This window comes from Salvia hispanica, chromosome 5 (genome assembly GCF_029641045.1).
Source record: "Salvia hispanica isolate PSC_SH4W2 chromosome 5, Shi_PSC_v1, whole genome shotgun sequence".
Taxonomy (NCBI): Eukaryota; Viridiplantae; Streptophyta; class Magnoliopsida; order Lamiales; family Lamiaceae; genus Salvia; species Salvia hispanica.
In genome coordinates, this window is record NC_142696.1 from 22,348,481 (window position 1) to 22,363,788 (window position 15,308).

The 15,308-nt window shown below is 39.7% G+C and overlaps 1 protein-coding gene across 1 annotated transcript; it reads left to right on the forward strand.

The window, feature by feature from the left end:
• The first annotated feature begins 11,188 nt into the window (after nt 1–11,188).
• GAF1 (Polymerase/histidinol phosphatase-like protein) lies at nt 11,189–15,051 on the forward strand. Its single transcript, XM_048087316.2, has 6 exons — nt 11,189–11,704; nt 11,789–11,872; nt 12,478–12,558; nt 12,925–13,079; nt 13,184–14,427; nt 14,571–15,051. The coding sequence occupies exons 1-6, from the start codon at nt 11,273–11,275 to the stop codon at nt 14,669–14,671; spliced, it is 2,097 nt and encodes a 698-aa protein (XP_047943273.1). The 5' UTR covers nt 11,189–11,272; the 3' UTR covers nt 14,672–15,051.
• Nucleotides 15,052–15,308: the final 257 nt, after the last annotated feature.

Consider the following 15,308-nt stretch of genomic DNA (forward strand, 5'->3'; position numbering starts at 1 on the left):
CCACTTTGTTTTCAACCCCCTTTTTGTCTTCTACCTCCCAATCGAATTCTTGTAAAAGCAGCACCCATCTGATCAGTCGGGGTTTTGACTCCTTCTTCGCAATGAGATACTTAATCGCCGCATGATCATTATAGACGATGACTCTGGATCCCAGTAGGTACTGCCTGAACTTTTCAAATGAATAGACAACCGCCAACATCTCATTCTCGGTGGTTTCATAATTCCGTTGGGCTTGATTCAAGGTCTTAGATGCATAGAATATCACGTACCTTTTCCCATTGATCTTCTGACCCAGTACGACCCCCACTGTGTAGTCACTAGCATCGCACATCACCTCGAAGGGTTGATCCCAGTTAGGAGCCTAAATAATCGGTGCAGAAATCAATTTTTCCTTAAGGAGGTTGAAAGCAGCCTTGCAATGCTCGTCGAAAACGAACTCCACCTCGTTCTGGAGAAGTCTGGTAAGGGGTTGGGCAATCTTGGCGAAATCCTTGATAAATCTCCGATAAAATCCAGCATGGCCAAGAAAACCTCTTATTCCTTTCTGATCAGTAGGGAAGGGTAGTTTGGATATGACATCCACTTTAGCTTGATCCACCTGGATCCCATTTTCTGACACCACGTGTCCTAAGACAATTCCTTCTGTAACCATAAAGTGATATTTCTCAAAATTTAAAACCAGACTCTTTGTTTGGCCCTTTCTAGTACCACATCCAAATGTTGCAAGCACGAGTCGAAAGAGTCTCCATAGACAGTGAAATCATCCATAAAGATCTCTATACAATCTTCAATCAAATCTGAGAATATGCTCATCATGCACCGTTGGAAAGTACCGGGGGCATTGCATAGGCCAAATGGCATACGCCTATACGCATAGGTTCCAAACGGACAGGTGAACGTGGTCTTATCCTGGTCCTCCGGATTCACGTAAATTGAAAGTAGCCACTGTACCCATCCAAAAAGCAGAAGTACTTCATCCCAGCCAGTCGCTCCAGCATTTGATCGATGAATGGCAGGGGAAAATGGTCCTTCCTGGTTGCAGTGTTCAGCTTTTGGTAATCTATACACATTCGCCACTCAGTAACTAGTCTGGTGGGCACTAGCTCATTCCTCTCATTCTTAACCACCTGGATCCCTGATTTCTTGGGGACCATATGGATTGGGCTGACCCATTCACTATCTGGTACCGAGTATATAATGCCCAGTGAGAGTAACTTCAAGATCTCCTTCAGTATCTCTTCCCGCATGTTTGGGTTCACCTTTCTTTGAGAATCTCTATGCGCCTTGGCTCCATCCTCCAGCCTAATGTGGTGCATGCAGACGTCCGGGCTTATACCTACCAGGTCCGTAAGGCTCCATCCAATAGCCTTCTTGTTTTTGCTCAGCACAGTTAGTAGTCTTGCCTCTTGCTCTTCAGTCAGCCCGCTATTGATGATTACAGGGAACGAGTCTTCCTCCCCAAGGTAGGCATACTTAAGGTTCGCTGGCAACTTTCTCAACTCCACTTGCGGGGGTAGTGTATCTGTGGGTAGAGGGTTCTTCTTTGAATCCTCCTCTTGCTCTTGTTCAGCATCTGATTTTTCCTCCATACTGGCCGGTAGCACAGCCCCTACGGATCCTGCTAGTTCTGACTTCTGACAAAATTTCGTAATTGCTTCTTCGATCTCCTCGTCAGTCAACCCTCGGCTACTGATCAGATCACACCATGCAGCTGCTTCCACATCAGCCTGGGCATACACATCTATTGGTTTTTTCATGGCTTCATTGATGTCATAGACAAATTTCTCACCATTAAAGTCAATGCAGATTGTTCCCTCGGCCATATCCACAATTGTCTTAGCCGTTCTTAAAAATGGTCTTCCTAACAATATCCCGCTAGACTCCCTAGCTTCTGGTTCACTCATTTTTATGACATAAAAATCAGCGGGATAAGTAAAGTTTTGTATCCTGACCAACACATTTTCTAACACACCCTCAGGATTTATACATGACCTATCAGCCAGTTGGATCAACACCCTAGTATTTGACAATTTTGCCCCCCCTAACAGATTATAAATGGATAACGGCATAACATTGATAGATGCTCCTAAATCACACATTGCATGCTCGATTTTCACATCTCCAATTGTTATGGGTAAAGTAAACATACCTGGGTCGGCTCTCTTGGGTGGTAGTTTCTCTTGTACAATGGCTGACGCTATTCCTTCCACCATGATTTTTCCATCCTCCTGGGCCTTTCCGGCTATAAACTCCTTTATAAACTTCCCCAGAGGGGGCAGTCTCACAGCTTGGAGGAATGGTATGGTGACATCCAGCTTTCCAAAGATCGACATGAAATCCACAGGGTTTTCCTTCTTCCTCTTCGTCACAAACCGACATGGAAACGGTTTTTCTCCCTTAGCCTCTCCAGTTAGTCCTTGTGGATTTTCCCTTGGTGCCTCCTAGGTTTGAGGTTCCGATGTGGGCATTGCTCCTTCTGGTTGCTCATTTCCAGGTTGTGTTTCTCCCTCCTTTTCTTCCGCAGTAGGCTTCTCGTTTAGAAAGAACGGATCCTCCATCTGAGGCAGAGGCCTCTTGAGTTCTTCCGCTGAGATGGTGTCGCTCAGCACCCTTCCCTTACTAGATTCCCCAATAGGGTTCTTGAGTTGAGGTCCATTATAGGCTGTTCCGGACCGCAGTGTAATCTTACTCACATTTGCCTTTTCAGGTACATGGACTGTAGATGGGAGTTTCCCTGAGTTCCCTTTCATTTCGCCCACCGAGTTAGCGAGCTGGGCCAACTGCCTGTTCATCATATCCATATTTGCCCTATGCTCCTTCTGGGCACTTTGCATTCCTTGCATTGTTTCATTACTGGACTGCAAGTCGCTTTTAATGCTTTGCTGCGAGGCAAGCATCTCTCCCATCATGTCCTCCATAGACCTCCTCGACCTGTTTGGGTGATGGAATTGGTTTGAGCCCTGGTGCTGGTTATACTGGGGTGGTGGGTTTGACTGGTAGCCCGAGAAATTTTGTTGGTTTTGGTTCTGTGGGTACTGATTATACTGGGCAGGAGGGTTGTACTAGTCGTGGTTGTTCTGGTACTGATTTTGGTTTTGGTTGTGGCTATTATGTTGAGGCACTGGGTTAAATTAGTTCTGGTTTTGGTTCTGGTTGTTTCGCTGATGGGGTGGCACATAGCCAGGGTTCGGGTTCTGGTTTTGAGGGTTTTGGTTCTGAGGATGTTGATTTCTTCCTGCCCAGTTAGACTGGTAGTCAGGGTTTGTTGGGCCACGGTTGGAATTTTGGTTCGGGTGGGGGTTGGGTTGATTTGGAGCCTGATTTTGGTTCCGATTCTGATTTCCATCTCCCCATCGGAATCCAATTGCCGTTGGAATTGTAGTATCCTGCGGCATTTGCTTGCTCCACATCCGGCGAGTTGTCCGGCTGATCATATGGTAGTTCTGGGGCCTCTTTGCCTCCAGTCGGAGAAGGTGGTGGAGTGTTCTGCTTGATTGCAGTCAGCAATTCCTTCTTCAATTCCTCCATCTTCAAATCCATCCGCTCCTCCTGGTCAGTAGCCGAAGCACTTGCTACCCTTTCTCTGCTGTACCCATCCCTTGCGTTGTCGTACGTCTTCTTCGCATTTAACAGCTTGTGTAACACCTTTTTGGCTTCACTGACTCTCAACTGGGTGAAATCGCCTCCAGATGATGAATTCGCCAGATCCTTGGTTTCCTTGTTCATCCCTTCATAGAAAGTGTGGTGCACCTCTATCTCCTTCATGCGATGGTTGGGGCACGACTCCAGAAGACTCATGTACTTCTCCCAGTACTCGCTCAGGGTTTCATCATATTCTTGCCTTATGCACGATATTTTCCTCTTTAATGCACTTGTCTTTGAAGACGGGAAAAACTCGGCTAGGAAAACTGACTTGAAATCGGCCCATGTATTGATAGAGTCGGCCGGCAGGCGCATGAACCAAGTGTTGCCCTCTCCCTTTAGGATAAAAGGTAGGGACTTCAGTCTGTAGTCGTCCTCGCTTGCTCCTGCTGGCCGCCTCTGCGCCTTACAAATTTTGCAGAACTCATTTAAGAATTCGTATGGTCCATCGTAACTCTTCCAACAGTACGTCAGTAGGATTGCAATCACGTGGGGTTTCACATCACAGGCGGTCTGGCCTGGGGTGACCACTATGGCTCGTGGGGGATCTCCGTCGGCGTGTGCAGTAAGTGTTGCGAGCTCGGGATCGTCCTTACCTTGGTTAGCCATTCTCACTAGTGTTCTTACTGGTTGGGGTGGGAGTTCCAGGAGTTGGTACTCTATATCTTCTTTCTACTCGTCGCTGCTCGTGCCTAGGTCGGACAGTGCTGTCGACAGACCGGAACGAGTGGTAACGAGTATTGTTCCTCGGGGAAGTATCCTTGGTCTCCACTGGCCAGGAGCCGAGCCACTTCTCATAAACTGAAAGCAAAAAGAAAAGGAAAATTATAAACAGTATGTACACCAAAAAAGATCACACACAATAACAGGTATGAACGCCATCCATCTCCGGCAACGGCGCCATTTTGAAAGGGGTCTCTTGTTATGGTCTATGAGTCGGTTTTCATATGTAATTTGGAGTGTATCCAACTGATCAGGAAGATATTCCCGACCCAGCTGAGTCGTTGGTACGACAACCGAGACCTGGCTTCAAACAATTTTTCTCAACCCACTTCTACTGATTAGTATAGTGGAGGTAAGGGTCGAATCCCACAAGGATGGACACGTTTAGATAACTGCGGTGACTTTCCTGGGTGTTTTTGGTTAGCTACCATGCTTGGGTTGAGATTTTACCTAGGCAAGAAATAAAGGAGGCACTCTACTGACTAGTGGTTGTGAAAATAACAGGCATGTGGTGGTGTTCGTGGAAATAGGGGACAAGGTGTCTCAGAGTCACATGAAAAGTAGACAGTTACTAAAAGAGGAAATTTAGACTATAAGGCATATCTGGTGGCTGGGTGGCTCTCTGACAGGTCTGGACAGTACAACTGAAAATTGGGGAACAAAAGCAAAAGTAACTTAAAAGTAAAGTGGTCCAAACTAAAGTTGATTTTGACGTTTTCTTCTTCACCAAGCATTAACAAAAATCAGATAAACACAACACATTAACTGAACTTCAGATTCATAACCTCAAACTCAAGATCCATTGATTAAAATGCTCAAATTTAAAATAAACGATGAAACTGCAATTTTACTTCTACTGACTGACATGCAAGGTGGTGATCACGGCGCAGAACAGAAACTCATGCACAAAAATTTGACTAAACATAACTACAACTTCAAATCGACAACTCCAGGTAAGAAAGCACTTAGAAATTAAAAGCAACAACTAGATCTAACTTTCCTATGCAGAATGAAGCAAACTCGAACCAAAGCGACATACGAAATAGAAACTTCATAATTAAAACGTTGGAACTTCACAAAGTACTTCAAAAGGCAACAGCGATGAGTGTTTGCAACAAAACCAACGACGAAAACAAGTAAAGATTAAACTAGAAAGTAAAATAACGATTGTTGGCCACTCCGAGCGATGATACTGCTATACTACTACGGCAACTGGCTGGAACGGTGGATCGATGACTTCTCCGGCAGACTCTTGGACGTCAAGTGACCATAGCTGTGGCGAGGAACGAGAGGTTGGACAATGCTGAAGGAACTGATCTTCTAGAGAGAATTCTACTAAGTGTGTTTTAGAACCGAGAACCAAGGGCCGAACTCTAAAAGCGAACTCCTTTCTCTCTCCAAGTGGCTTCTTTTATAGGGAGGCTTGCCCTTGCTTTTAGGGTAGACTTCCTTCAAGTTTTGACTTTTATGCCATTGTTAATGATCATCCCAGCTATCCTTCTTCTCCATCTTGAACCTTTTCTCTGGCATGCATCCTGGTCAGTATTGCACCCTTCTAGCGCCCTTTTCACTTGCGTCACCTGAATCGTCTCCTACTGACTTGGATCCTTTAATCCTGCACACTTGAGCAACTGTTTTGCAGATAATACATGCATTTCACGACATACTGACCAGTAACCAAGGCTCAGAATACGACTTATCAGGGTCTCACTTGTGTATATTAGTTTTAAATAAAATGTGAGTGGAATGAGTTAGTGGAATATGATAACTTAAACCATTTATAGTAAAAATGAACTGGGACTCTTATTGACGGACGGACTAAAATGAAAAAACGAGACTCTTATTCGCGAATGGGGGAGTATAATGAAATATTTAATGATATGAATTTTCATATATCATACTCCCTCCGTTCCATAGTAATAGAGTCATTTTGGTACATTACATAGTAATAGAGTCATTTCCCATTTTAGTAAAAGTCAACACATTTTTCCACACCTACTTTACTCTCTCTTACTTTTTTCTCTCTTCACCTCTCTACCTTTTTCATTTTCCACTTTATTCTTCTTTTACTTAACTCACATAACACAATCCGTTCTATAGTAATAGAGGCGTTTCTTTTGGACCACCCAAGTTTTGTAGCTTGGCCCGGCCAACTATAGTGGATACTCTTAGGTACTTTGTGTTGACTAGCACGAACAAATTCTCGTGAAACATTTTAAGAAATTGTACAAGAAGAGTTCGCATCAAATATTATTTGACTAAAATATTCGAGATTAGAAACAACTAGTGGAATAAAGAGAGAAACAAGCTTTGTCCACGAAAAAAAAATCTGCAATAAAATATACTTGTATCGGTTACTTATCTAAATGTATTATAGTCTTGAGAATTTCATGAATTAACCATGTAATTTTTGAAAGTCCTCAATCTTCATATCAAATTCTAATGATCAAAAAATTTTCTATGTATCCCAACACATAAATTGTGTAATTCATGTGACAATGTTAGTGTAGTAATTCATGTAACAATGTTAGTGACACGAGTAATGACTGCTAATTTACTAAGTTGGCAAAAATCGGGTAACAACGTTCTTCACATTGATTCATAATAATGTTCCATATTGACTCATAATAATGTTACATATGGTAGATACAAGTTCTAATAAAACGTTAAGGTTGTGTTTGGGACCATGGAATTGGAGCTATGGAATTGGAATTGGAGGCTCCAATTCCAATTTCATTGTTTGGCATTACAAAAATATATAGAATTAGCTTTGAATTATAATTCCAAGGTTTCCAATTCCATAATTTCAATTCTATAATTTAACAAGAGAATTTGAATTCTAAAATTCCAATTTTTGGGTCATAACTTAAAAACACGCGGATCCTGAACCGGGTCAAAATAGAAAAACGGGTCATAATTATTTTCTCCCTCTTTCCGCCTCTTCTCTCCTCTCTCGCGATTCTTTGCAACTTCTCTGCAGATTTACCTTGTTCAAACGTTCAAACGATTCATCTAAATTCAGATTCATCAAGGTAATTATTCCCCATCTAAATTCATATTTACCACCATCTTCTTATGTTAGGGTGTGTATTTTCCTGTTTTTGCATTTGAATTTGCAAAGCAGTTAAATCCCATTTTTTTTTAAATCTAGCAAAAAAAATTAAGATCTCGGTTGTATTTGTTAGCTAGGGTTAATTGTGTTGAATTGGGTTTTGTCTTAATCAACGTTTTTGGCTTTTGGGTTGCTATCTAGGGTTAATTTTTCCTAATCTTGATTGTATTGGTTAGCTAGGGTTAATTGGCAAATTTGATTGGGTATTGCTGTGATGGTGATGAGAGGTTGGTGATTGCTGAGTTCATGCCCAACGACACTCTTGCCAAGCATTTATTCCACTGTATGTATTTGAATTTTGGTGTGTGTCTGTTTAGAAGTTACTTCCCTTTGTTGAAATGATTGGAATGCTGCAATTGATTGTTGGTTTGAGTCTTTTGTTACTTGTATGCTTGCATTTCCTTGGAATCTATCTGGATAAGTTCTTGATTCGTAAAATTGCAGATTAATGTGATCTTTTGTGCCTGCTTGTGTGTTTTATGTTAGACAATAAATGGGGAAAATTGATTCTTCTCTTCTTCAAATTCGACAGGGGAAAGGTAGACCATTGAATTAAATTCTTCTTCTCTCAATGCTCAGATTCCATGTTTCGGGCTGATGAAAAACAGCCGAGATGGGAAGAGTTGTAGCACAAACCTTGCCTACACGCCCCCTGAATATTTGAAAAACGGTAACCTTTTTCAAGCTTGAAAGAATGTTATGTGTGGACAAGGACATAACTTGTTCCACGTGATTAGATGTGAATTTATTGAGCTTTCTGGTTATATGTGCATATGGACACATGCGCTGCTTGTTTTCTTGCTTGCTAATTTTGGGTTGCTTGTTTCCTCAAGACTAAATTGTAAACATTTTTTATTCTCCACCTTCTCTAATTATGTATACATTGCTGATATATGTGAGATTATAGAATTTAACCAACTCGTTTTAGCTGATTCTACTTGATAAATGATAATAAGTATTCTTTGTTTCTGTACTCAAAGAGCTAATTTTGTACGTGCCTAGTCTTTCCACTTGACTCTGCTGATTCCTTCAGAATTGGTTTAATTGGTCTGCACATCTCTCTCTCTATGCCAGCAACCTTGCCAGTCAGTCACACACATATTCTTGTCAAAGTTTTTATCTTTCACAAACATAGGTTGATTTGTCTTGTAAGATTTTCCAAGTTGTTGGGATGAAGTTGTCCTACTGAGAGAGAGAGTTTCATGGCTCTGCTGATCTTGACTTGGTCCTGATGGAGTAAGGTATAGTTTAGTTAATTAATCAGAAATCACAAACAGCTATTTGTGTAGTTTTCACAGTTGAACTAGGAATATTCCTGCATGTTTGGTGCTAATTACACATCCGCTGCCACATACCTCCTATTTCTCATTTTTCCTCAATTTGTTTTGTCATGGTTGTTGTTTATATTATGGTTAGAATGTGATTATTTTATAGCTTATAAATTTTCACTATCTTTTAACTTTAGTACATGGATATTCCTGAGTATAACTCTGGTGATGGAAGTGACGATGAGTCTGAGAGTTCTTCGACTAAGGTGTTCACTATTCTTCAAGTTGTGAAATTTGCTACATTAGTCAGTCAATGGCATGAACAACACATAGTGAAAGAGCCCAGTCTTGACTTTTCCATAGCACGCGAGTTATATGTAAGACGGCTCTATTACGGAAGTGACAGAACTTGTAAGGAACAACTTAGATTGACTAGGCATTGCTTTACTGTGCTATGTTTGAAGCTAAAAGAGATAGGTTTGAAAACCACAAGAAATATCACGGTTGAAGAAGTAGTAGCCATGTTTCTATATGTCATCTCTTTTAATTTAACAAACCGAAAAGTCGGCTTTGATTTCATTAGATCCGGAGAGACTGTTAGTAGTATTAAATAGTATACTAAAAGTAGGAAGTCATTATGTTGTCCAACGAGAAACAGTCATGGATGGCTTCGAGGATGAACAATGGGATTGGTTTGAAGTAAGTATTATTCCATTTGTTTATTTTGTGTAAATCTATCTAAAATTATACTAATCAATTAATACTTTCGTGATGTAGAACTGTCTCGGGGCACTTGATGGAACACATGTTGAAGTAAGTGTTCCATTGAATCATCAAGGAAGATACAGAAATAGAAAGGGTAGGATAACAACCAATGTTTTGGCTGTGTGTTCTGTGATTTGAGCTTTACATACATTTTACCTGGATGGGAAGGATCTGCAGCAGATAGCAGAGTATTACGAGATGCACTTACTAGAAATTATCCATTCATAGTACCTAAAGGTATGTTCTAGTAAACAAGTTTCAATTTTTTCTCTTTGTTATCTTATTTAAGCTTTAAGTAATAATCAGAATTTACTTTTTATCTCGTAGATAAGTATTTTCTAGTAGATGTTGGATATACCAATGGACCTGGCTTTCTAGCTCCTTATAGAGGTATTCGATACCATCTCAATGAGTGGTCCACTAGAGGCAACAATCCACAAAATCCAAAGGAGTTATATAATCTGAGACATGCAACTGCTAGGAATGTGATAGAAAGAGCTTTTGGGTTATTCAAAAAGCGATGGAAAATTCTTAGAGAAATATCTTTTTTTTTATGTCAAAACGCATGTGAAGATTATCAATGCTTGTGCTATTCTTCACAATCTTATTCGAGTAGAATCACCTAATGATCCATTGTTGGAGGAAGTGGATGCTGAGATTCAAACTAGAGTTACTCAACAAGTTGATGATCATAATGAGGGGGAAGAGACTCACCAACTTTGCCGGGTGATTATCATAATGCGGAAGAGGCTTAACACTCGGATCGAATTACAGTTGTTCAAGTTACTAGTGAGTGGACTAGATTTAGGGATAATCTAGCCGAAGCTATGTTTCTTCATTATCAAAATAGGCGTAACTTTTAGTGTCGTGCTTATGAAACTAAATATGTAATAGAATTGGTTTTGTGGTACAATGTTTTCTGGTGCTTATTAGACTAAAAGTTATGTTTTGTGGTGCGTATTAGACTAAAGCTCAACTTGATAAGTAAGTTGTCTTTCAATTTGATTTTTGTTTGGATATAATATGTTATGTACTGTATAAACTAGTAGACTTAGTTTATGAAGAATAATAGTTTTTAATGTATTGTTGAAACCTTAGTACATGCCTTTTATACATAAAGTATCTTCACTTACATAATTAATCATCGTTGCTTATTTTTATATACTATTATATTACGTACTAATTCTATAGTATTTTTTATCTTTGGAATATAAGAAAAAAAGTTTAGATTTACTTAGTTAGTTAACACATATATAGTATCTTGTTCAAAATGAATGCGAAAGTAATTATCAAAAGATAATAAAAAATAATATATAGTATTTTGTTCAAAGTGAATGTTATTTAAAAAAAATCAAACTAATTCCAAATTTATGTTAATTTTTTAAGTTACCAAATAATAGATTTGGAATTATAATATAATTCTATATCAATTATGTAATAATGCCAAACAATGAATTTGGACTTTTAATTCAATTCCATAGAATTTCAATTCCATGTTCCAAATGCACCCTAGGTAGATTTGGTTAGTACGAGGATAGACGCAAATTCTGATAATAGTATAAATACTTATTTGGTTCGCGGTGAAAGTCCCAACACAAAAGAAGAAATTAGGTTAAGTCCTACTACAATCAATCTTAATACAATCAATCTTAATAGAGTAAATTTAATCTATGTTAAACAGATTAACAGAAATATTGGTAAATTCATAAACCCTTCGGCTCTCCGCCACCAAAACAGAGAGTCCCCCGCCGCGACGCCGCATATGGGATTCTTCGACTTGAGCATACCCTACCGGGAATCCGACCGCCATGCCGTCGACAAACCCTCCCTGAGAGGCCGCCGCCTGAAGCTCGCCCTGAAAGCCATGGAACTCGGCTACACCGGCGTCGCCTACAATCGCACCCTCACAGGCGTCATGTCCGAATCCGACCGCTGCTCCATCCTTCTCTTCCCCATCTCCACACTCACCCCCTCCTCCTCTTCGTTCTTTGCCTCCGTCAAGTTCCACCGCGACATTCTACACGTCGCCGGTGCAGCCCCCTTCCGCCAGTACACCCGCCTCACCCTCGTCGTCACTAATTCCGCCCAGGCTTTGGCTCTTAATTCCGGTAACCCTGTGCTGCGAAGCTATGACATCGTCTCCGTTAGGCCTACTAGACAAGATGCATTTGATCAGGCTTGTCAAAATTCGGAGGTTTCTGCATTCTAGCCGATTAACCTTGTTTGGTGCAATTAAATATTTATAATTAGCGTGAGCCTTTTGATGGTGAATGTGTAGGTTGATATGATCTCTATTGATTTCTCGAAGATGGACTCATTCAGCTTCAGGCTAAGGCAGCCGATGATCAAAGCTGCAATTAAGGTTCCTTCTGTGCCATTCTGTATTATGTTGTTTCGTTTTGCATATATTTTCTGTGGTATATTGTTGCAATCTGTGTAGTTTGGGCCTTATTGCTGGTACTTTTATTCAATATTTGTTTATTAAGAGTATATTGATTTAGCCACTATTTGTCAATGCTTTCTTTAGGATGTACATAGAACTTAGTTAAAACTGTAATTCCCTTAAGATGTTAAATCTTGCTGTCAGCTAGCTTCCACACATTCTTAAAGTTTTCTTAAATTAGTTCGGTTCTTGACTGAAGAGATCTGAAGTACCAATTGGAGTTTGCTCCTGAGATAGTCACAACATGGTATCATAAACTGTAGTATTTTCTAACGCTTCGGAAAATAGGGGCTATACCAAATATATCTGAGAATGCCAATTTTGATTCTTATGTAACTGTTGGAGTAGAGATGGCCATTATTTCCTATGTCAGGTGAAAATAGTTGAAGGATAAAATGCTGGACTAAATGCTATGAACAATTTATTTTTTAGTGTTTGGTGAATGCTTTACCTCTCTCTATAGATATTTTCCACCATTCTGTTTGATAATTTTAAGGTAATATTTTTGCATCTTTTGTGTGCAGCGAGGGTTGTACTTTGAGATCACATACTCTGATCTGATTGGTGATCCAGAATCAAAACGAAAAATGATATCCAATTGCAAGGTGAATATACAATATTCTGCATGAGATTGTTTGTGTATGTTTAACCACTGTGATTTGAAACCCAAAGCTTCCAGAGGATACATGCTGTTATATATTGCATCAGAAGATAATCTAACTGTCAAACTAGCCTAGATCTCCATCTGCAGTGCAGCAGTGGTTACTGAGGGTTCACTGTTCCTATATTATGTTCTAGATGTGTTCAGATTCCCTAACTTCCCAAGTTCTGAATTTCCACGCCATACATTGTATGCATAGCTACAATCACTCTTGTGTTTCATGAGGAATTTTCGTCTGCCTGTTAGTTCATTGCTTCTAAAAAGTTCTATTTCATTTTTATTAGACCATTCTAACCGTTTAATCTTCCAGCTTCTTGTTGATTGGACTCGAGGGAAAAATTTAATTATATGTAGTGATGCCTCTTCTGCCTCTGAAATTAGAGGGCCTCAAGATGTAGCAAATTTGTTCTTTTTGCTGGGACTCTCTAGAGAACGTGCTAAAGCAGCTATCTCCTCAAACTGTAGGTGTGTGAGTTGCTTAAGCTATAGACATGTTGTTTGTCAACTTTGTTGCATTTTCTAGTGGAAATATATTAAATGTCCTTAATTAATTTATTGTATGTCTTCAGATCTCTCCTAGCTAATGCAATAAGGAAAAAACATTTTTACAAAGAGGCTGTTAAAGTTGAAGAGATACCATCTGGTGGACAATCCATTACATCAAAATCTGTGTTTGATGATTGGCTCAAATGGGATCCTATTTCTAGTGGCCAGGGTGATGTGCTATTGGAAGACATGGAGAAGTCTTTTTCTATTTCGAAAACTGTAAAAGAAAATGTGAAAACCATCAACTTCACCTCAAATTTGAATGGCCTGCCTGCACATGGTTTCCAGATCAAAGATCTGGTATTTGCGAATAAGGCATCTTTGGAGCCGTGTGATGCGGATAAACGTGCTCTTCTTGTCGTTGAGACTGAGGGGGGTGCTTCAGATGAAAAGCAGGTTGCTAACACTTTGCGCAAACAACACCACAGCCTGCTTAAAAATGAAGACGGTCCTGGTAATTTGAATAATGAACCAGAGGGGGTTGTTGATCTGCCTGAAGGTCAAACGTCACCATCTGGTGCCACTAATATTTATGCTAACTCTGATTGTCAAGATTCAGAAGTTCAATTGGGTTATGTTCCGGATGCAAAACTTGCGCTTCCACCTCTTCTAGGACGTGATCAAGTTTCCTTTGATGTTGCACAGGGAGAATATCAGATTTCAGGTTCGGGAGATTCGTCACAATTGTCTTTGCCCACTTTCAGTGTTAATTCCGCAGATTCTGAAGAAATTATAAAGACTTCAAATGACTTGGAACAAAATACTGTTGCATCTGAAACCCAATTAAAAGATCCCCCATCCCCTGTTCAGCAAGGAAACTTTTTACATGGTGGTGGACAAGTTAGTATCACAAAGAGCAATACGTTAGCTATTGACAACCATGTTACTGTAGAACTTTCCAATCCCTTGAATAAATCTAGTTCCTCTATCTTTCCATTAGATCTTGGTACGGAAAATCTATTAGAAAAGGGTGCATGTGCAAATGAAGGTAACAGAATGGATGAAATTCACAACAAAAATGCCATTGAAAATAGGCAAGAGTATCCCTTGGTATCACCTCACATCTCCTATGAAGATGGTTATGGTGAAGGAGGACAGTGTAGTAAAATTACTGATAGTTCTATTAAGTTTGGTGTTGGGTCGCCTCTAGAGGGGTCTTCAAATATGATAACAAAATTTGATGAGCCAACAAATGATGACGTGATGGTCGAGTTGAAGCAGATAGATTCACTCCCTGATTGTCAAGGCTTTTCTAAATCTCGTTCAGGTACATTTTACTCCATCCGTTTATTATGAGATTTTGTGGGATCTGAGTTTGCATGATAAATTTCTCAACTTAATCCTTTGCGAGAATTCTTAGAAAACTAATAATGAACTGTCATTGTTGATTTTATTTTTCATCTGTTGCAGGAATAAATAAAAGAAAAGGAAAGTCGTCTCATCAACCTTTCTTGTTTCCATTCAAGCGTTATATGAAGTCCAAGCCTTCCAAGAAGAAGCCCCGAAAGTAAAGACCAAGCTAGTATGTAAGATTGTGACATAGATTTACTTATTTTTTTGTATCAGAATTCAGATATAGTAGGGATTGCTCTGCTTCTCAAGGTTTAGTGGAAACAGCTGAGGCATGGAATTATTGTATTTTGTGTTGAGTCATGTTGGGAGATGTTGCTTTCCCTATAGGGAAAAGTGTATATCTTTAATTTTGCAACTTTTCCTATTAATTTGCTAATGCCCCTCCCCCCACCAAACGAAAGCAGTGATTAAGGCTTGTACTGCTACTTCAACCTATTTTTCTGACTTTTATGTAGTAGTGATAGTACCTGTGAGTGGAAGCAATTTTATATGAATGAACAAATGATTACCAATTTCATTCCATTGAGTTTGTTATTAACATGAACTCTCAGATCTGAATAGTTCCTTTTAGCAAGCTGGAAGTGTACATTCCTCTCTATTTTGTCACATGTGATCTGTAGAAGTCTATTTTCCAGAGCAAAAAGATGTAAAACATCTGACTATTTTTGATCTGTAAAAAATCACGAGGGCTCTTATCTGTGCTAATAATATTAAGCGCTTATCCTACATTTCCTTCTCCTATGTGCTTGAATCTCTGATTTATCATTAACAAAGTGAATTGGACTACTGCTTCAG

Coding starts and splice junctions, on each gene's coding strand:
- GAF1 (XM_048087316.2), top strand. CDS start 11,273: ATGGGATTCTTCGACTTGAGCATACCCTACCGGGAATCCGACCGCCAT. Junction 11,873..12,477: donor TGATCAAAGCTGCAATTAAG/GTTCCTTCTGTG, acceptor TTTTGTGTGCAG/CGAGGGTTGTACTTTGAGAT. Junction 12,559..12,924: donor AAATGATATCCAATTGCAAG/GTGAATATACAA, acceptor TTAATCTTCCAG/CTTCTTGTTGATTGGACTCG.